The sequence below is a fragment of the Natator depressus genome, chromosome 3 (assembly GCF_965152275.1).
Source record: "Natator depressus isolate rNatDep1 chromosome 3, rNatDep2.hap1, whole genome shotgun sequence".
NCBI lineage: Eukaryota > Metazoa > Chordata > Testudines > Cheloniidae > Natator > Natator depressus.
The window spans coordinates 207,420,407-207,443,267 of NC_134236.1; the positions used below are offsets into that span (position 1 = coordinate 207,420,407).

The 22,861-nt window shown below is 44.2% G+C and overlaps 1 protein-coding gene and 1 long non-coding RNA gene across 2 annotated transcripts; both read right to left on the reverse strand.

Moving 5' to 3' along the window:
* Window positions 1–1,577: 1,577 nt before the first annotated feature.
* On the reverse strand, window positions 1,578–22,861 carry LOC141985569 (uncharacterized). The gene is made up of 3 exons (XR_012638960.1): window positions 22,767–22,861; window positions 15,478–15,567; window positions 1,578–1,648 (listed from the first exon to the last, which is right to left on the reverse strand). It is a non-coding gene; the product is annotated as an uncharacterized LOC141985569 (long non-coding RNA).
* On the reverse strand, window positions 8,798–14,742 carry LOC141985568 (uncharacterized). The gene is made up of 2 exons (XM_074949823.1): window positions 11,860–14,742; window positions 8,798–10,704 (listed from the first exon to the last, which is right to left on the reverse strand). The coding sequence occupies exons 1-2, from the start codon at window positions 13,818–13,820 to the stop codon at window positions 9,189–9,191; spliced, it is 3,477 nt and encodes a 1,158-aa protein (XP_074805924.1). The 5' UTR covers window positions 13,821–14,742; the 3' UTR covers window positions 8,798–9,188.

Below are 22,861 nucleotides of genomic sequence, written 5' to 3' on the forward strand. Positions count from 1 at the left end.
CTTCCTGTAGCAGCCCTGATTGGCTGCTCTTCCCCAGGAGGTGGGGCAGTGGGGAAAGCAGCCAATCAGAGGCGTTTTCCCTCCAGTAGGACTGAAATTTGTTAGTGGGCTGGAGCATCTCCCATCATCACCAGACTGGCTACAACCCCGGCCAATCCGGGAGAGGGGTGTGGTCTAAGCCACGCCCCTTAGAGAGATTTAGGCTGGAAGGAGGCGATTTTCTCTGCTTGAGTTTCACAGCCATGAACCTCATCCCCTAGAGTTAGTCACCCCAATCACGTCAGCCCTTTTGCACAACAAAACCAGGGTGGAGGAGGAGGATTTGGTGCCTGCCCCATTTGCTATAACTCAGTGGTTAGAGCACCCACACAGGATGTGGGAGACAGGGGAATGCACACCTTTGTATGAGCATTATGCCACGGCTTCAGCGTGAGCTCAGGGCTGGGTGTCAGGACTTAGGCAACTCTGGGCATGCCCAGTGGCAGAAATTTAGGCGCCAAGGGGACTTTACTGGTAGAAACGTAGGCACCTAGGGAATTTAGGTGCCAACAGGGTGAGGCAAGGTGGGTGAGGTAACAGAAGTTGGTCCAACAGAAGATATGATCTCACCCACCTTGTCTCTCTAATATCCTGGGACCAACATGGCTACAACTACGTACACTTAGGTGAGCTGAGCAGAGGGGTTGAGAATCTAAATTTTGGGATTTTGGTACCTAAAGTGGCAGTTCAGAGCCTACATTTCTTTGTTGATACAGCCCGAAGTCTCTTTCCACTCTTATTCTCCTTCTATGCTCCTCATGAGTCTCCTGTCCTCCACCTGTCTCCTACATTCACTTGCCCCCATATTTACCTTCTTTTCTCCTCAAAGCTTCCTACCCCTCACATAGTCTTTCTCTGCTATCCCTATTGCTCCATCTCTTACTCTCCATATTCTCTGTCCCCTGGGTCTCATTCCTGCACACAATATTCTCCTGCACCCAGCACCCAGTCATTCTCCCCCTATTTTATTTTATTCAGGTGGTTGTTATCTGCTTTTCAGAGGCAGGAGGGACCATGTGGAGCAGTTTGTTTATGTGCACAGGGATGTCCCTTGAATCCTCCTGAGACATAGATTCATAGATACTAAGGTCAGAAGGGACCATTATGATCATCTAGTCCGACCTCCTCTCGATGACACTTTCATGGAGGTTCAAGGCACTCGGCAGTCTTCTGCCAAAGGTCTCCGGGGATGGCAGCCTTATTTCTTCCTCTGCGGTAGCACACTTTCCCACGTCAGTCAGCGATCACTTCGGCTTGCACCATTGCAGTACACAGGCTAGCAGCATACAGCCCCAGCAGCATATGGGACGCCAGCAGCAGTTGGGATCTCTCTGCCTTTGTTACCCTCTGGAGTGAGAGATCATCTAAAATCACCCCCGCCTGTGGAAAACTCCCCATGGCTGGTACTGTGACTGTCACAGTGCACAAGCAATGCCAAGCAGAAGTAAGAACGTAGTGCTTAAAACTTCAGGGAGCAAGAGGAGTGAGTTTCGCATCTTAACTTTCATTTTCTGTAGCGAATAGACTGACAATGGTACCTCTGTGTGTTTTATCTGCAGCTGCTGCCACTGTGGCCTTCAGGGTCTCTCCCTCCTCACCCAGAGAATGCCTGTGCCAGATAAGGAGAAAAAAGAGGACTTGGGATGACATGTTCAATGAGATCCTGAAAGTCAATGTTGCATCGGACAGTGCGCACAGGGCCTGGAGGATGAACGTTGAGGGCAGACTGGAGAAGGAAAGAGTGGAGAGGAGAAAGGCCTGGGAGTCCCAGCAGGAAAAGGAGAGGGAGATGCACCAGGACGTAATGGGTCTTGTCAGGCAGAAAACACAGATGTTGCAGGTTCTGGTGGACCTGCAAGTTCAACAGTCCTTGGCTCACCTCCCTCTGCAGCCCACTGAGAACTCAATATTGGGACCTACCTATACCCCCCTCAACGTTCTACATGGCATCAGGGGTCACTGCACTATCCCTGCCACTCCACCATGGGGGACGTTAAAGACAATCACAGCTTCACATACACTGACCTATGAAAGCCACAGTTGGTGTATGTGTAGTTGAAATGGACATGACCATTGGTCCCAGACAGTCTTTTACTTTCTGTGTGCGCACATACAGCTGATGGAGATGGTCAGTGAAGCTTTCCTGGATGTCCTCAAGATACACCCTGCGTATCTGCTGCTGTAGACCTTGCTGCACAAGCTCTATTAAGTACTTAAAAGATTCCTGAGTCACTGAGAACAATGAGAATTGTCTAAAATTGATATAGACCTTGTCCCTTCACAAATATAGTCTTCTTATGCTCCAATACAAATGTTATATGAACTGGCAGATTCTCACCAGCCCCCTGGGGTTCAGCAGACAGTCATTAATGCACTAATTCTAATAAAAGGGGGGAAGCAGTATGAAATTTATCATCTACATCCCAGGCTCTAGTCCTCTTATCTTATTTCTTATCAAGACCACAGTTTCCTGGGGAGGTGGGCCCCAGCCTGTGCCCTTCTCTCCCCAAACCCAGAACCTTTCCCCCAGCTGGTATTTGTCTCTTCTCCTGCCCCTTTCTGAAGCTGTTTTGTTTCCTAGGTACTGCTTGGGCCTGTCTATTCCCTCTGAAGCACCTGGCATTGGCTACTGTCAGAAGACAGGATTTGGTCCAACCCAGTATGGCCGTTCTTATGTACTTTCCCCCTCGCTCCCCCTCCATGTGAAGAGTTCACTCTGTCATATGTTAACTTTGTTGATTTTATTGATTTCTTCAAATTTCTAAAATACAACTAATTAAATCATCATCTTACTAACTAACAGAAGGTTAGTTCCATGCTGTCATTGTCAGTGGCTTGGAATTATTTTGGACTGTTTGGTAACTAGAGAAGGGTACTGGCCAGCTTTTCAGAAAGGTACAAATACTGGCTCAGATTCTCAGCTGGGGAAACTCCCCTGAAGACCATGGAGCAACAGATACATACAAGCTGAGAATGTTGTGTCTCAGGAATGAATGGTTCGGTAGCAGCAGCTGCTTCTTTTCTGCGAACTTTGTTTTTCAGTGAGATAAAGTGCAAGGTGCCTCTTGTCCTTGGTATGCTAAACTGTCTGAACTAGAGCTTCAGTGTCTGGGCTCTGAAGTGAGATCATTTATTTTAAAAGCCTTTGCACAAAGAGAAGCGATTTATATCTGAAATTGACCAACGGTAGAGAGCGCTTCTTCCTACAGTATTGTCCTCTCCAGCCAGGCTTCTAGTGCGCCAAGAAAGTCTTCTAATCACCTAGAGTTCAATCTCCCTTTACCAACCCTCAAAGAACTGACAAGATCTCAGAAGGGAAGACGATACCAGCCCTCTGATGCAAACCGTGCATCAAAAATTCTATTTCTATCTGAACAGTATCAGGGGACATTTTACATAAAGTCAGTTTCCAGAAGAGAGCATGAGAATAAAGAATTGATTAATGGGTATATGCTGACAGTGAAAGAAGGGTTTTAAATTACTTTTCTAGTTAAAGGGAAAACTCACAGCCAGAATGAGTTAAAAGTGGATTTCTGCAGAATAACGATGCAGTAAGTGTGACCCTGTCATGTAGCAGGGTATTTCAGCGTGGAAAATGAAGCAAGTTGATTTTAATAGTAAGTGAATAGGGCCTAAAAAATGGAGGATGGCTGTGAAAACATTGGTTCCTAAAAATAAATGCAGTATAATCCAAATGAAAAGGAGTACTTGTGGCACCTTAGAGACTAACCAATTTATTTGAGCATGAGCTTTCGTAAGCTACAGCTCACTTCATCAGATGCATACTGTGGAAACTGCAGAAGACATTATATACACAGAGACCATGAAACAATACCTCCTCCCACCCCACTCTCCTGCTGGTAATAGTTATCTAAAGTGATCATCAAGTTGGGTATAATGTCTTCTGCAGTTTCCACAGTATGCATCCGATGAAGTGATCTGTAGCTCACGAAAGCTCATGCTCAAATAAATTGGTTAGTCTCTAAGGTGCCACAAGTACTCCTTTTCTTTTTGCGAATACAGACTAACACGGCTGTTACTCTGAAACCTGTCATAATCCAAATGGTATCAGTGTAAAGATCCAGCTGTCCACATCTCTGATATGTGGCATTTTTGCTAAGCATTCCCAGGATAATCCATTCTGGAATAATCTTTCAGATGATGTGTCATAACTCTGGCCTTTTAGCAGAAACATACATTTACGTTAGATAGTATCAGGGAGGATCAGTGTACTTTCAAGGAACAAAATTAGGGAGGCCTCTATAATGCTTGGAAGCATAACACGGCACCTTAAATTAACAGGAAAGAACCCACGCCCCAGATTCAGTGCTTGCCGTTGGCGGAAGGCTAACAATGCATTTCTGAAGTGCAGTGCAAATTGCTAGTGCTGGCAGTCAGTGTGAAATTTACACTTACGAAAGGGCAGAATCTCACAGTAGTCAAGCTACCTTTATAGCATTCAGAACTCTGGCAGTATTTTCAGGTTTTGCAATTTTTCCTACAAAAAGGCACAATATGTCCTGCAGCATTTTCTTATTTCTTTGATCTCCTGTCTGTTGTTTTGGCTTCTTCTGATTTGGGGCTTTATACGTTTATTTTCAGCATAGCCTCCTTTTTTATTTGCTTTTGGGATTGTAAGTAGTTTTCCTTTGATCTTGCTTCCAACTGTAATGACTTTCCTCTTTCTCCCTCCCTCACTAATTCCTTCCTCTATGTATTTTTCCTTAATAATAGATGAAATATTCATTAACTGTAAGAGCTAGATTGAACTAGATTGTCTATGGATTTAATGGTCCTAGAGTTTATTGGTGCTACTAGACTTGAGAACACTATAAAACAGACGCCAGGAGCTCCTCATTGCCAACTGAGGGCACCCCATACTGTAACTCACATCAGGCCTGACACACTCGTTGTCCCAACACACTGTTGTCATATTATATATCTCAAAGGTGTCATGTAAGGTATCATATGAGAAGTGGTGACACGCTGGTCTCAAAATCATTGCGTAATGTATATATGGGTTCTGTACAAAGAGTTATGGATGCGTGCTACAAATACATTCTTAAAATGTGTTTGGAAGGCAGCATATGAACCCAGCCTGCCCTAGACAAAGAAATGTGGATTTACCTCTCTGACCAGCTTGGTTACAGACAGAGGACAGTGAAAATACATTTACATAGAAGATAAACAAAGCCATCAAGCTAAACAAGAGAGGGAGAAGACCATTTAACAAGCATGTTGGGGGACAGAGTCTGCATCCCAGGAAGCCTTCCTGGTTCTTGAGGCTGATACAATGGTCTTTGAGTAATATAAATGGAGCAAAAAGACCTCTTAGTGATCCATCACTAAGGGGACATAGGCTACAGAACCCTCTGAGCCTGTGAAAGTTGGACCCCTCATCTAGAGAGCTATGGATGCTGTTACTTGGAAGTAAGTAAGAAAACTGCTTAGACAAACATTGCAATTTACTAAAATTAATTTTGGTTACCAAAAAGTATGTTTTATTTTGTTTTATTTGTAACCATACCTGTCTGTTTTATCCTTGCTTAGCACCACTTAAATCTCTGTTCTTTGTTAAACACACTTTTTCTGGTTTTATTACAAAACCATCCCAGTGCTGTGTATTAAAGTGAAGTGTGAGTCTTCAGCCAAACTAACAGGCTGATGTGTGCTCAGTCTCTTTGGAGGCAGTGTCTCTTTGGACATTGCAGAGACACTGCTCTGGGGAACTCAGGAACGGGGTTCACTGATTGTTCCCTGCAAGGCACGGTTTAGACTGGCAGAGTCTCAAGGAGTTTGTTAGCAAGGCCCACAGGTTGGCGTGCCAGGGAACTGACACAGCTTAGCAGCAGCAAAACTCCCACTATTGCTAAGCCAGAGGATCACACAGCGGCTCACACTTGTGGGGGCCCTGAACAAGATGTTACAAAACCACAATACAGATTTTACACAGACAACTTTTTCCCTAGACAACACTTGAAATTTTGGTAAAATAGTTGCCAAAACAAAATTCTCAGACTTGTTCTGCTGCAAGAGAGGGAATCTGATTTAAATAGGTTACATTTCATAGGAGAAACAAATGTTTAAAATCAAAATCTTGCTGCTCTTCCCATCTTTGAGCATCAGACTATTTACAAGAGAAAAGTGGTGATATTAATGTAAACCTGGCCTTTGAGAGGTTTACTCTTAGAGCTTTAATTTTTAGTGGCCCTCTTTAGTGGCCTCTTTATTTCTTTAACTTGCTCTCGTAGGCCATGTCATCAGATCATCTCCAGGAAATAATTACTTATGGAACCAGAACTGTGGAAACTAAGGTCAAGAAAAGATTTGCAACTCGTGTCAATTCTTAGAAGAGTTGCCTCACATTTATAGACACAATAGTCCAGCCAGTCTTCCACGTTCTGTTTTTAAGGAGAAAGAGAATTCTTTAACAGGAAGAAATGTAGTTTGAGACCTGTCCTTTGAATTTAGCTTGCTACTAAAAGTAAGTTCCATTTGAAATATGTTTCAAACTGACAAATAGGCCTGAGGGAATTTAGGTGCCAAATACCAAACTCCCTTAGCTTCTGACAACTTCTATACTAATTATTTTGTTTTGCTATTTTCTTAGTAGATCTATTTCCTCTTATTTTATACCATTTTGAAAATAGGTGTAAATAAAGGTAATTATATAAAGGTATAGAGTACAGACTTAGCTGGATCTATAAAGTGGGAATGGGATATCTATATCTAGCTATATAAAGCTAAGTATTATGTACATTTCTGGACCCCTTCTGTTTCTGCCACATCTCTTTCCAGATGGGGTGCCCACATTCCCGGTGAGGTTGTAGCATCAATTTATAGATTAGTATAGAAATATTACAATGCTATTTTATATTACATTCTTTACATACATCTTTCCTTAAAAAAAACAAAACATTGAGCTGTCCACAGTGATGCTCATCTCTTTTCTGATTGGTTACAGTTTCAGAACCTCCTGATTGGCTCTAGACCAAGGAGAGAGCCCAGACTGAGAAGGCAACAGAGTGAGAACATAATGAGAACATAAGAACGGCTATACTGGGTCAGACCAAAGGTCCAGCTAGCCCAGTATCCTGTCTTCCAACAGTGACCAGTGCCAGGTGCCCCAGAGGGAATGAACAGAACAGGTAATCATCAAGTGATCCATCCCCTGTCACCCATTCCCAGCTTCTGGCAAACAGAGGCTAGGGACACCATTCCTGCCCATCCTGCTAACAGCCATTGATGGGCCTATCCTCCATGAATTTATCTAATTCTTTTTTGAACCCTGTTATAGTCTTGGCCTTCACAACATCCTCTGGCAAGGAGTTCCACAGGTTGACTGTGCATTGTGTGAAAAAATACTTCCTTTTGTTTGTTTTAAACCTGCTGCCTATTAATTTCATTTGGTGGCCCCTAGTTCTTGTGTTATGAGAAGAAGTAAATAACACTTCCTTATTTACTTTCTCCACCCCAGTCATGATTTTATAGACCTCAATCCTATCCCCCCCTTAGTCGTCTCTTTTCCAAGCTGAAAAGTCCCAGTCTTATTAATCTTTCCTCAGACGGGGATATAAGAAAAGAAAAATCGTGTCTCACTAATCTCAGAATTATTTGAGCATGTCAGTAAAGTAGTGGATAAAGAGAACGGGTTGACATAGTTTATTTAGACTTCCTGAAAGCCTTCAGCAAGGTCCCGCACAAGAGGCTACTTAAGCAGCTAAACAGTAATAGAGTGAGAGGCAAAGTATTGTCCTGGATCCCACCTGGCTCGGAGACAGAAAGCAAAGAATAGGATTAAATGGTCAATTGACATCATGGCAAAAGATGAACAGCAGGGTCTCAAGGATCCAAACTAGGTCCCATGTTGTTTGATATATTAATGATCTGGAAAGGGGAGAGAGCAAAATCTGCAGATGACAAAAAATTATTTAGATTAGTCAGGACCAGAGAGGACTGTGTGGAATTTCAGAAAAACCAGCACGAGCTAGGAGAATGTGCCACGTGATGGCAAATGAAATCCAATGTCACTAAATGCAAAGTAATGCACATTGGAGGGTAAAATTTAAACTACTTGTCAAGGTTCCTCCCCCACTCTGAACTCTAGGGTACAGATGTGGGGACCTGCATGAAAAACCTCCTAAGCTTATCTTTACCAGCTTAGGTCAAAACTTCCCCAAGGTACAAAATATTCCACCCTTTTGTCCTTGGATTGGCCGCTACCACCACCAAACAAATACTGGTTACTGGGGAAGAGCTGTTTGGAGACGTCTTTCCCCCCAAAATACTTCCCAAAAACCTTGCACCCTACTTCCTGGACAAGGTTTGGTAAAAAGCCTCACCAATTTGCCTAGGTGACTACAGACCCAGACCCTTGGATCTTAAGAACAATGAACAATCCTCCCAACACTTGCACCCTCCCTTTCCTGGGAAATGTTGGATAAAAAGCCTCACCAATTTGCATAGGTGACCACAGACCCAAACCCCTGGATCTGAGAACAATGAAAAAGCATTCAGTTTTCTTACAAGAAGACTTTTAATAAAAATAGAATTAGAAATAAGAAATCCCCCCTGTAAAATCAGGATGGTAAATACCTTACAGGGTAATTAGATTCAAAACATAGAGAACCCCTCTAGGCAAAAACCTTAAGTTACAAAAAAGATACACAGACAGAAATAGTTATTCTATTCAGCACAATTCTTTTCTCAGCCATTTAAAGAAATCATAATCTAACACATACCTAGCTAGATTACTTACTAAAAGTTCTAAGGCTTCATTCCTGGTCTATCTCCGGCAAAGACAAAATGTAGACAGACACACAAACCCTTTGTTTCTCTCCCTCCTCCCAGCTTTTGAAAGTATCTTGTCTCCTCATTGGTCATTTTGGTCAGGTGCCAGCGAGGTTACCTTTAGCTTCTTAACCCTTTACAGGTGAGAGGAGATTTCCTCTGGCCAGGAGGGATTTTAAAGGGGTTTACCCTTCCCTTTCTATTTATGACACGCCCCCCAAATCTCAGCTAGGGTGAAACACTGGCTGGGATTTCTTCCTGGAGCTCTAGGAAAACAGAGTTAATAAGACACATGCATCTCTAAATATACTACCAAGTACATAAAGACTAACAATATTTTCCACATCTCAAGGACGATTTTAACCAGTTGATTCTGGGAAACTTTCACGTGAGAGTGCATCAGCCACTTTGTTAGAAGCTCCTGAGATGTGTTGGATGTTGAAATCAAAATCTTGGAGAGCTAAACTCCACCGAAGAAGTTTTTTGTTAGTTTCTTTGACGGTGTGAAGCCACTTCAGTGCAGCATGGTCGGTTTGCAGGTGGAAACGCCGTCCCCAAACATATGGGCGTAGCTTTTCCAGAGCGTAGACAATGGCGTAACATTCTTTTTCAGTGATTGACCAGTTGCTTTCCCTCTCAGACAGTTTTTTGCTGAGAGACACTACAGGGTGGAATTCTTGATCAGGTCCTTTCTGCATTAAAACTGCTCCCACACCACGCTCGGACGCATCTGTGGTTACTAGGAACGGTTTGTCAAAGTCTGGGGCCCTTAGTACAGGGTCAGACATGAGAGTCGCTTTAAGCTTGTTAAAGGCCTTCTGACACTTTTCGGTCCACTGCACAGCATTTGGCTGTTTCTTTTTGGTTAGGTCTGTCAGTGGGGCGGCGATTTGGCTGTAGTGCGGTACAAATCGTCTGTAATAACCGGCCAAGCCTAAAAAGGATTGAACCTGTTTCTTTGACTTTGGGACAGGCCACTTTTGGATAGCATCCACTTTGGCCTGTAGGGGGCTGATAGTTCCTTGACCCACCTGGTGTCCAAGGTAAGTCACTCTGTTTAGGCCTATTTGACACTTCTTAGCCTTAACAGTTAGTCCTGCCTCCCTTATGCGCTCAAGGACTTTTTGTAGATGTTCCAGGTGGTCTGCCCAGGAATCCGAAAATATGGCCACATCGTCAAGGTAGGCGACTGCATATTCTCCTAATCCCGCTAGGAGACCATCTACAAGTCTTTGGAAGGTGGCGGGTGCATTTCGCAGCCCGAAAGGGAGTACATTAAATTCATACAGCCCGAGATGTGTGGTGAAGGCTGACCTTTCCTTGGCAGATTCATCTAGCGGTACCTGCCAGTACCCCTTGGTTAAGTCCAAGGTAGAGATGAACTGGGCCCGTCCCAGTTTCTCTAATAGTTCATCTGTGCGTGGCATTGGATAGTTGTCTGGGCGAGTTACAGCATTTAGCTTACGGTAGTCCACGCAAAAACGTATTTCCCCATCTGGTTTGGGAACTAGAACCACTGGAGATGCCCATGCACTTTCAGAGGGGCGGATTACACCCATCTGTAACATATCCTGGATCTCCCGTTCTATAGCAGTTTTAGCTTGAGCAGACACTCGGTAAGGTTGGACTCTAATTGGGCGAGCATTACCTGTGTCAATGGAGTGGTATGCCCGTTCAGTCAGTCCTGGGGTGGCTGAGAACGTTGGCGCGTAGCTAGTGCACAGCTCCTGGATCTGCTGTCGCTGCATACGCCCAAGGGTCATGGAGAGGTTCACCTCTTCCACACCACCAGCACATTTCCCTTCGTAGTAGACACCTTCAGGCCACTCAGCGTCGTCTCCTCCCTGGGCTGTAAACTGACAAACCTTTAATTCTCTGGAATAAAAGGGCTTTAGAGAATTAATATGGTACACCTTAGGCTTTCGGTTGGAGGTGGGGAATGCTATGAGATAATTAACAGCTCCCAGGCGCTCCTGGACCGTGAATGGCCCTTCCCACGATGCTTCCATTTTATGGGCCTGGAGCGCCTTTAAGACCATGACCTGGTCCCCTACTTTGAAGGAACGCTCTCTGGCATGTTTATCATACCAGGCTTTTTGCTCTTTTTGAGCATCCTGTAAGTTTTCTTTAGCAAGGGCTAAAGAGGTTCGGAGGGTGTTTTGTAGGTTGGTTACAAAGTCCAGAATGTTAGTTCCTGGAGAAGGTGTAAATCCCTCCCATTGCTGCTTCACCAACTGCAATGGCCCCTTAACCTCACGGCCATATACAAGTTCAAATGGGGAAAACCCTAAACTGGGGTGTGGTACAGCTCTGTAGGCAAAGAGCAACTGCTGCAACACTAGGTCCCAATCATTGGAGTGCTCATTTACGAATTTACGTATCATGGCCCCCAAAGTTCCATTAAACTTCTCCACCATGCCATTTGTTTGATGGTGGTAAGGAGTGGCAACCAAGTGATTTACCCCATGAGCTTCCCAAAGGTTTTTCATAGTTCCTGCCAGGAAATTAGTCCCTGCATCTGTGAGGATGTCGGAGGGCCAACCTACCCTGGCAAAAATGTCTGCTAGTGCCTGGCACACACTTTTAGCCCTGGTGTTGCTTAGAGCTACTGCTTCCGGCCATCGGGTGGCAAAATCCATGAAAGTCAGTATGTACTGCTTTCCTCTGGGTGTCTTTTTCGGAAAAGGACCCAGAATATCCACAGCTACTCGCTGAAATGGAACTTCAATGATGGGGAGTGGCTGGAGAGGGGCTTTGACCTGGTCTTGGGGCTTTCCCACTCTTTGGCACACCTCACAAGACTGGACATAGGTAGAAACATCCTTGCCCATTCCCTCCCAGTGGAATGACCCCCCCAAACGATCTTTGGTCCTGTTCACCCCAGCATGGCCACTAGGGTGATCATGGGCTAAGCTCAAGAGCTTGGCCCGGTATTTAGTTGGAACTACCAACTGTCTCTGAGGATGCCAGTCTTCCTGGTGTCCACCAGAAAGAGTTTCCTTGTATAAAAGTCCTCTTTCTACAACAAACCTGGATCGATTAGAAGAGCTGAGAGGCGGTGGGTTGCTCCGTGCCGCCGTCCAAGCTCTCTGGAGGCTTTCATCTGCTTCCTGTTCGGTCTGGAACTGTTCCCTTGATGCTGGAGACATCAGTTCCTCATTGGATTGTGGACCTAGGCTTGGTCCCTCTGGAAGTGATATAGGGGATGGAGCTGTTTCTGTTGACTGTGAACCGCTCTCCGCTGGTGCACTATGTTGGGATTCAGGCTCCGGCTGAGCCTCTTGTGTAGGGTTATCGGCTGCTACCAGTTCAGGGTCGGTGGGGCCCTCTGGTGTTGAGGTTGCAAGTACTGGATTCAGTGCTGGCAATGGGTCTGGTGTTGGTTGTTCGGCTGGTTCCGGTTCTGGGACTGGTTCCGTCTGGGTCTCTGGGACTGGATCCACTACTGCTGTTGCAGACATTGGTCTGGGGTCCGGGTCCATCACCTTTGACCGGGTCCTGATAGAAGTTTCCGGAACAGAGCTAGGCCTCACGGCTTGTTTAGCCTGGCTGCGGGTGACCGTTCCCACCCTCTTGGCCTGCTTCACATGATTGGCCAAGTCTTCCCCCAACAGCATGGGGATGGGATAATCATCATAGACTGCAAAAGTCCACATTCCTGACCAGCCCTTGTACTGGACAGGCAACTTGGCTGTAGGCAAATCGAAAGAGTTGGACTTGAAGGGTTGAATCGTCACTTGGATCTCTGGGTTGATTAAATTGAGGTCCACTAAGGAAGCATGGATAGCTGACACTTGTGCTCCGGTGTCCCTCCACGCGGTGACCTTCTTCCTGCCCACACTCACAGTTTCCCTCCGCTCCAAGGGTATCTGGGAGGTATCTGGGCCTGTGGACCTCTGGTGTGATTCCGGTGCAATGAACTGTAATCTGTTGGGGTTCTTGGGGCAGTTGGCCTTTACATGCCCCAGCTCGTTACATTTAAAACATCGTCCAGCTGACGGGTCACTGGGGCGAGGAGGGTTGCTGGAGAACGGGGTGGTGGGACGATAAGGGGTCTGGAGGGTTCTTTGGGAGGTAGGTGGGGCTTTGGGCGGCCCCCGGTAATAGGGTGTGGTCTGGGGTTGTCCCTTCTGGTCTCCGCTCCAACTGCGACCAGTTTTCTTCTTCTCTGCCACCTCCACCCATCTGGCTCCAATCTCTCCTGCCTCGATTACAGTTTTGGGCTTCCCATCTAGGATGTATCTTTCTATTTCCTCAGGAACACCCTCTAAGAATTGTTCCATTTGCATTAGGAAGGGCAAATTTACTGGAGATTTAACACTTGCTCCGGATATCCAGGCATCCCAATGTTTCACAATGTGGTAGGCATGTCGGGTAAATGACACGTCTGGTTTCCACCTTAGGGCTCTGAACCTCCGACGAGACTGCTCGGGTGTTATCCCCATTCTGACTCTCGCCTTGGATTTAAACAGTTCATACTTGTTCATGTGTTCTTTAGGCATTTCAGCTGCCACCTCAGCTAAGGGTCCACTGAGCTGCGGCCTCAGCTCTACCATGTATTGGTCAGTAGAGATGTTGTACCCAAGGCAGGCCCTTTCGAAGTTTTCTAAGAAGGCCTCAGTATCATCACCTGCCTTGTAGGTGGGGAACCTTCTGGGATGGGGAGTGGTACCTGGAGAAGGATTGCTAGGGTTTGTTGGTATATTCTGCTGAGCCTTTACCTTCTCCATCTCCAGTGCATGCTTCCTCTCTTTTTCCTTCTCCTCCTCCACATGCTTCCTCTCTTTTTCCTTCTCCTCCTCCACATGCTTCCTCTCTTTTTCCTTCTCCTCCTCCACATGCTTCCTTGCCTCCATTTCCCTCCTGTGGGCAGCCTCCTGTACCTCCTTTTCCAGCCGCATGAGTTCTATCTGTCTTTCATGTTCCTTTTGTTTTTCCTCAGCCTGAAATCTGGCTAATTCCATCTTTTGTTGTGCTGTGGATTCTGTCATCCTAACCTCTCTGTTTTTAACTAACTTTACACCCGAGGTTTAGAAATAAACAAACAAAACTTGGCTGTAAAATTTTGCTGTGCTGGAATAGAATACCTATTCTCTGATAGTGATTGTCAGCCTACAGAAAAAGACAATTCCCTTGTCTCTGCTCTGGGCCCAAATCAAAGCAAAAAACTTCCAACTACTTGGAAACCTGTTTACCCAGCCCAAAGAAAAAACAAGTTTCCTTTTTAAACTTGTGCTCCTTGTAAAAACTCAAAATCCAAAAAAAAAACCCTGCCACTTTTGTCTCCAGGCAAATGGGTAGAACACCCCCCCTTCTATTTACTTTTAGGGAAAAAAAACTCTGGGTTGGAAGACTGTGAATTTCCCTGCAGGAGTTAAGTACCCTGCCTCCAGGCAAAGAAAACCTGCAATTCACAAAGATAATCCCCTTTTGTCTCTGCTTGGCCACAAAGCAGAGAAAAACAAGCTGCTTTCAGTTTCAGCTGCTTCTGGGCTTCCTTTTTTTTTAAATCTGTATTTCTAGTTCAAAAAAATCTCAACTGGATCTCAAAATGATTTCAGGTTAATCCCACCACTATGCCACCATGTCAAGGTTCCTCCCCCACTCTGAACTCTAGGGTACAGATGTGGGGACCTGCATGAAAAACCTCCTAAGCTTATCTTTACCAGCTTAGGTCAAAACTTCCCCAAGGTACAAAATATTCCACCCTTTTGTCCTTGGATTGGCCGCTACCACCACCAAACAAATACTGGTTACTGGGGAAGAGCTGTTTGGAGACGTCTTTCCCCCCAAAATACTTCCCAAAAACCTTGCACCCTACTTCCTGGACAAGGTTTGGTAAAAAGCCTCACCAATTTGCCTAGGTGACTACAGACCCAGACCCTTGGATCTTAAGAACAATGAACAATCCTCCCAACACTTGCACCCTCCCTTTCCTGGGAAATGTTGGATAAAAAGCCTCACCAATTTGCATAGGTGACCACAGACCCAAACCCCTGGATCTGAGAACAATGAAAAAGCATTCAGTTTTCTTACAAGAAGACTTTTAATAAAAATAGAATTAGAAATAAGAAATCCCCCCTGTAAAATCAGGATGGTAAATACCTTACAGGGTAATTAGATTCAAAACATAGAGAACCCCTCTAGGCAAAAACCTTAAGTTACAAAAAAGATACACAGACAGAAATAGTTATTCTATTCAGCACAATTCTTTTCTCAGCCATTTAAAGAAATCATAATCTAACACATACCTAGCTAGATTACTTACTAAAAGTTCTAAGGCTTCATTCCTGGTCTATCTCCGGCAAAGACAAAATGTAGACAGACACACAAACCCTTTGTTTCTCTCCCTCCTCCCAGCTTTTGAAAGTATCTTGTCTCCTCATTGGTCATTTTGGTCAGGTGCCAGCGAGGTTACCTTTAGCTTCTTAACCCTTTACAGGTGAGAGGAGATTTCCTCTGGCCAGGAGGGATTTTAAAGGGGTTTACCCTTCCCTTTCTATTTATGACACTACTCATACATCTTACAAGGTCTTAAGCTAACTGTATGAATTCCAGAAAGGGACTGCGAGCAAAAAAGCAAACAAGAGGTTTGGATGCATAAGGAAAGAGATGGTGTATAATACAGACAATATTCTAATGCCTCACCCAGATACTGTGTGCAGTACGGGGCATCCCATCTCAAACAGGAAATTGCAGATCTAGAGGGGCTGTAGAGAGGGTCCTGGAGAAAATCACCTGTGAAGAGAGATTGAAAAGATTGGGATTGTTACCTGAGAAAGAAGAGGAGTAAGGGGGACATGATAAAAGTCTACAATATAATGACTGGTTTAGAGAAGGAAGATCAGAAACATCTGTTCTCTCTGTCTGGCAACACAAGAACAAGGGGACTTTCAGTCAATCAAATTAAAAGGTGGGAAATTCAAATCTGAAAAAAGGACCTTACTGCTACAGGAAACTGCTAAGGCCAAAAACTTAACAAGATAGAACATTTATATGGATAACAAGAATATTCAGAGTTATGATAATTAGTGATGACAAGGGATATTAAACCTCCTGCTTCAGGGCTTAAAGGTGATCACTAATGATTAGAGGTCAGGATGAGATCCAATGTGGGGTGTAGATTATCCAACATCTGCTCCCGAGGGGGTTTTTAATACCTTCCTCTGAAGTATCTCATGTTGGCCATCATTCAAGACAGGATACAGGACAAGATGGACCTCAAGTCTCATCCAGTCTGGCAGATGCTATGTTCCAGTTAATTTGTAAGCCAGTAATGTGTCTGAGTAGTTCAAATGATTTCTTCCAGTGCACATTATTCTGCATTTCAACCATGGATTTCATCTGCCACCATGTTGCCATATCACATAACTTAGAAAGGTTCCTTTGAGGTTCCTCACAATCATCTTAATTTTGATTAAGAACCTTAATTTTAGGTTAGTCTTCTTGACTGAATGAAATAATTGAGTGTCATCTGCAAATGTTGCCACCTCATTGCTCACCTCCTTTTCTTTAAAATTTATATCCCTCTGCCTAACCACCTCACTGGTCCTAGCACAGATCCATGGGATACCTCACTTGTTAAGCTTGTACATGTTGAAAAACTGACCATTTATTCCTCATCTGTTTTCTGTCTTTGAGCCTGTTTCTAGTCCAGGACAGAAATTTATCTGAGAGTCGTAGCTACATTACCACTATTTCTTAAATAGCCTATTGTGCAGGACTTTGTCAAAGGCTATTTGAAAATCCAAATTAATTTGGTCAACCTATTCTTGTTATATAGCAGCCCCGAGTGCTTCCAAAGCTATCATGGGTATGTGAGTAGGTGTTTTCTGGTGCTGGCAAACACAAGCAGAAAACAGGTAAATTTTGATTCATCTTTGGGAAAAATCCCTGCCCTCCAACTCCTGTGATCCAGCATCAGACAAAAGTTTTTTTCTCCACACCAAACACATTGCAATTCTCTCCCAACAGCCTGGAAAGCTACATTACAACATGACTGTGACTATGGTACGTTAAGACTCCAATAAAAAAGAGTTTGTCTGTGCATCTCTCCTGTAGTGCTATGGTTGCACGGCAGAATTTGCTCGTTGCTTGACATTCATTTTGTGCCCATCAGGTGGCATCTGTGAACTATCCATGCTCAGCAGACTTTCAGTAGTTGTGAATACCCTGAGGTGGTGATGGCAACTTAAACAGCAGCAGTAAATATCCTTGTAACTCACACACTTCTCAGTGATATAAAAACAGTAACACTGTGAATAATTACAAAGCAAAGTAGTATCCTCATGGATCTACTTTGCAAGAAAACAAAGGTCTGGAGAAATTTTGAAAAGAGATTTTTTTCTTAGCTATCAGGGTTCATCCTCATTAGCAAGCTTGGGAAAACACCTATCCCTGTCTCTCCCACATCACCCTTGTGGTTGATTTGAAGCCAGATGAGGCATGGTATCTCCCAGGTGATACCTCCAAAGAGGAGCTGTTTACTTGAGGTACTTGGCCCATTCATTCTCATCCATCTCCCTGACATCATCCCCCCCATGCCCTCACTGCATATTTAGCAAGGGTCAGGTGTGGGTATCCTCAGAGCAGGTGAGACAAGGCCTCAGGAGGAGCTGATTTGCCTCAGTAGCCCCAGAGCCTGGGTGAGCCCCAGAGCCCTAAGGACAGCGTGCTCCAGCAGTGTCTTCAGTGTGAATTGGGGCTGGAGCTAAGGGAGTTTGGTATTTGGGCACCTAAATTCCCTCAGGCCCATCTGACAATCTCAGCCATGGCCGTTAGCGTGGTGGAGCCCAGAGCACTGTGCAGCACTCTGTATTCCAAGGGCTGTCTTGTGTGCCTCTGATCAGCCACTGGGACTTGACTGGCACATGAAAACACGATTCGTTTGCTCCCGATGAAACAGTTCATCAGGCCACATCCAATAGAGATCAGCTCTGAGCCAGTTGATACATCTTTCGGTTTACACACCCTCTTTACCCGTTTAAGTCCTGATTCAGCAGGACGCTTAAGCATATGCATAACTTTAAGCAAGTGAACAGTCCCGTTGACTGCCGTGCACCCGCATGTGCTTCAGTGCACTGTTGAATCAGTTAGTATGGAATCTCTGCCCTCCTGGAGACCAGAGCACATTATACAAGGACTTTTGGGGACAGTTTTTTGCTTCCAAATATTTTCTGTATAATTGAAGTGCCAAATGTCTTATATTTCTGAGCATGGAGAATCCTAGTGCACTCTAGGTGTGTAGTGTGAGCTTCTCTATGACTTAGCAGGGGATACCAAGCTAAAACCTCTTTTGTGCATTTGACTCACTGCAAATCTACTGCAGTTCTATTGTCAGAACACCCATTTTCAAAACCTACATGTAATTTGCATTAAAAAAGAGCCACAGATCAACTATTCCAATGACAGCTATTATTGAGCATCAAATACTTCTTCTTTTGCCTGTACAGTCACAATATTTTCTCTCTTAGCCTCGTAAAGGAGTTTGCAGACTCCCTGTGCAGTGTAACATTAAAATTCCACTTGGTAAGAATTACTACTTTGTATGTAGCATACAGTATAATAGTGATGTTCGCACACAAAAACCAAACACCCCCAGTACAAGACTATGGCTTAATGCCATACTTCAGTTCAACATTTGGGCTCGATCCTGCATTCCCTCTGCACCCAAATGGAAATCACTGGAAATTCTGGATGCACAAGGAATGCATGATCAGATTCTACGTCTTCAAGCAATGAAGAAAAAGACCATTTTTCTACCATTAAAACTGAGACTCTGGGAACTGCTTAGACAACTAAGATGTGAAATGTTTCATTATTCAACTAACTACTAATGAGTGTCTGTTGTCTATCATGGAGTTCAGTGGCAACAGGTCAGGATTTATTTGTTTCATTATTAAAAAAGTCAAACTCATTGTCTGACAGATGATTGTTCACTGACACGTCTGTTGGTAGAATATGAGGGCAGAAAGGGGGATAGCTAAGAACATTTATCAGTGAATTGATTACATTACAATGGATGCAACAGGCCAGGTTCAGCTCAGCTGGGGTAAATCCATAGTAGCTCCATTGAAGTACATTGTTCTCATATGTAAAGCATCATTCAACCTTATTTTAATCCCATTTGTGCAAAACAAGACATTTAAACAGAGGTAATATTATAACACAACAAATGACTCAGAAGGGAAACACAGGGGAGTCCATGTTAACCTGAAAGGTGGCTGAATTCTGACTTCCTTTACATGTCCCATCACATCTTTTTCACTATGGATCTTTTACTTGTCTAGGTGGGTGCGTGGAACATTTATTCTGCTCTTCAAAGCACGGGATTGAGTATGGATACCTGGGGGTTCAACATCATTATGAATTCTGCTTCCAAGGTGTCTTTATTTATATTGTGAAAGCACTATGTACCATTGCCGTACCAGATAGATTACTTTTTTACCTTGTCAGTCTATTCTGCAAATCCACATGTATAATCATGTTTTTCTCTGCAATGACAAAACTCTAAAGTAACAGAAAAAGTGTGCCAAGAACATGTGCTGTTCAACTGTTTGTTTAAATATATTTACATGTGTTTGTGTTGTCAAGGAAAAAAGGATATATTCCTGGTTCTTCTTCCATCGTTTTCAAAGTATAACTAAATTTGGAAAAATCAGCTAAACAAATTCCCCAGTATATGCTCTCAAATATCACAAATATACTTGGAGGCAGTGTAAGATGTGTATAGCTTAGCAACATACCTAGCAACCATAACAAATAAAAATATTATGGGTCACTGTTTCATTAAAGCCTGTAACAGGATTAATAAGTGTTTTGGAATGTGTGCTTGCTTACTGGATCTAGTAAACATCTTTAACTGTGATATGAATCTATTTAAAGTGAGGAGACAACATAAAATTAATGCATGTACCATGCTGAGAGAATAATTATTTTTAAAAAGATGCCGGCTTCTTTATTAAATTAACAACATGTACTTGTTAGTGTGCAGTTCAAGATTAATTTGTTTGATTAATTTTGCTTACATATTTAATCTTTTCCCCCCTCAGTCAGGTAACTGAAGTTGTTACTAAACAAAGGCACTACTGTTCTTTTGTTTAAGACAATGCAGCTATGGTTAGTCTAAATGTTTATTTACGTATTTTACAACAAATGGCATTAGAGTTTTATATTATAGGGGGTGGGTGGAAGAAGGCAGTGACCCCTCATTAACATTGCCGAACACTGTCCAGCATAAATGATTCTTGTGACCCTTTTTTGAAGCTCTCTGAGACCCGCATGCTTTGCATCATGACTGAAATTTCTTAGGTAAATAGTCCTGGGATAAGAGAAATGCCTTTAGCTGGCTCCATGGAAATCTAGTTGGATTTGACTAAATTAGAAGCTAATGAATATCACAATATCCTGTCTGTGATTTGAATAGAAATGAAGGTAACTTACCAGCAACTGGAATTCTTTGAGTGGCCTCTGCATAGTCACACTTGGGGGGATCAAGGCACCGGCATGTGAGCTTCTGGAGCTTTCTATAGAGCAGTGTTCATTGAGGCCCCTTGCCCCTCCTGTCTTCTCTCATCCTCGCGGGTTTAGAGGGCATCAAAGGGGGCAAGGCCCAAACCACCCTTCAGTACCTTCCACAAATTCAGGAATTCCTAACCTGAGACTTCGGAAGAAATGGGGAAGAGGCTAATCTCAAAGAACTCTGGTAACAGGTAAGGAACCATTTCTTCTTTGAGTTGCCTCTGCATATTCCCCTTTGTGAGAGCTTAGTGAGCAGTCCAACCCCCGGACGGTGGGCTGCGGAGTTCTAGATGAGCAAGTACTGCCAAACAGGCATCAGCTCCAGATGCCAAGTCAGGAGTGAAAAGAGGTAACCAATCTCCCCAAACGAATCTGAACGACAGAAAAAGACACACGTTGCTGCAGTCTCAATCCTGCAACAAGGTGCAATCCAGACAGATGCTGCCTTTGTCTGGGATAAGAACAGACAATTCCAGGAGGTTGAAGCCCTGATAACTGTGAAACTTTGTGCATTTCTTGGACAGCCTTTGGACCATAACGGACTGGCTCCTCTCGTCCACTCCATCTCTCCAGTCGTTTGTGGGACTTGTCAATAAGCTTTGGCCCCATATAAAAAAAATGGCAAAGTTCTTTGAATATGAGGAGTCTGATACATTCGAGGGGTGGGGGCAGGTAAATGAGGGGAGGGACATGCAGACATTCTAGTGGTCTGAGTGAAATGGAAAGCCCAGGCATCTTAGACAGGGTGGAGATGTGGATAGCACCACCTGTTCTGTAAGAATGCAACTCAAAGGAGATAGTCTTGTATCTCAAACCATCTGAGCTATAAAGAATGGCATCTTCACTTAGTGTATTTTTCTGCAGCTCTCTCAGCAAAGTAACTACCCCAATCAGCTCTCGAGGTATAACAGAGCAACCCTCTCACAGATAAAGTTATTCCAAGGTGTGGAAAAGCTGTCAATCTGTGAATCAGAGGTTGGAACAGCAATCTGAGGTCAAGATGTCAACCAGAGAAATTTTGTCTTTAGATCACAGAACATAAACAAGTTCAGACATGGGTATGGGTATGATGCAGCAGTCACTGGGTGAAATTCTGTGGCCTGTGATATATAGGAGGTCAGGCTAGATGATCTACTAGTCCCTTCTGGCCATAAAATCCTATGAACTGCTGACAAAGACTGGATTTTGAATATAAATCTGGGAGAGATTGGGTGGTTGCAGACACACACTCTAGAACATTTGATGTAAGTGCAGTGGAGAAAAGTCCTGTATCCCCTCAGATGAAATGTGGCCTGTGACTGCTGGAGTTATGGTTTAGGATGAGAGCCTGCAGAAAGTAATGAAGGCTATGAGCCCAGGGTCTTCCCAGATCCTATTATCAATTTGAGGAAGAACTGGCCCCCTGGAGCAAAGTAGGCCTAGATTTATTTCTGTTGGCTGGAAAATACTATACACTTGTCCTAGACTATGACTCTCACTTTCTGGAGATAGTCTACCAGAAGATGCTACGGCTAAGCAGGTGATTTTGCTAGACGTTGTCTACCCAACATAGTAATGTTTATAGTTTAGTGGGTATGAATTTAAGCTGTTTGCAGTGAAGTTTGGGCTGCACTCGAAGTTCAGTCCCCTCTCTGGGTAACAAAGGTCCAAGCAAACGAGTTCTGTCACCTCATTGGCTCCTCGCTCCACCCTCTGGACTCAGTTCCCAGCCTGTTCTGGGCTACCTTTAAGTTTCTCTGCTCTGGGGTAGAGTCCTGACTCCCAGGCTCCTTCCATGGAGTCCCCTCGCAGTCTCAGCTGCCTACTATTCTCTCTTCTCTGAGATAGAGGACTGACTTGGCTCCTTCCCTGGGGTCCTTCCAGACACGGCTTCAGGGCCTTTCCCAGGAGCCCAACTTTCTCCCTGTGGTTACTCTCTCAATTTCAGTTCTCCGCCCTTTTAAAGAAATCACCCAGCTGATCAGCACCAGCTGGGGAAGAGGAGGGAGCTAATCTGGTGCAGGTGTGGCTGAGCCCAACTCGTTTTAAAGATTCAGCCAGCCTGTGACAGGACTAAACCATAAACCCATTTGAAATGCCAAGTCTCAAGGTCTATTTCATTGAAAAATTACAGTACCTGATGTCTGAGTGGAAGATACTAGTATATATTCCACCTCCCCTGCAGGATGTTTACTGGAAAAGGGATGGATGCTATCTCCACTCTTCAAAGGCTGACTAAAGTATCAGCAGGTACGCAAATATAACTAAGAGAGGGGGAAACATGCAGCTTACGTTAGGGCAATAGGAAAGGAGGACTCAGACTAGGGTGACCAGACAGCAAGTGTGAAAAATCGGGACAGGGGGTGGGAGGTAATAGGAGCCTATATAAGAAAAAGACTATAAAATCGGGACATCTGGTCACCCTAACTCAGACTGACCGGCAAAGCTTCTGGCTGCTTGGGTGTCTGGCATAACTGCGCTGATGGGAGTTTGTTAGTCCGCTTCCTTTCAGAGAAACCACCAACCCAGGAAA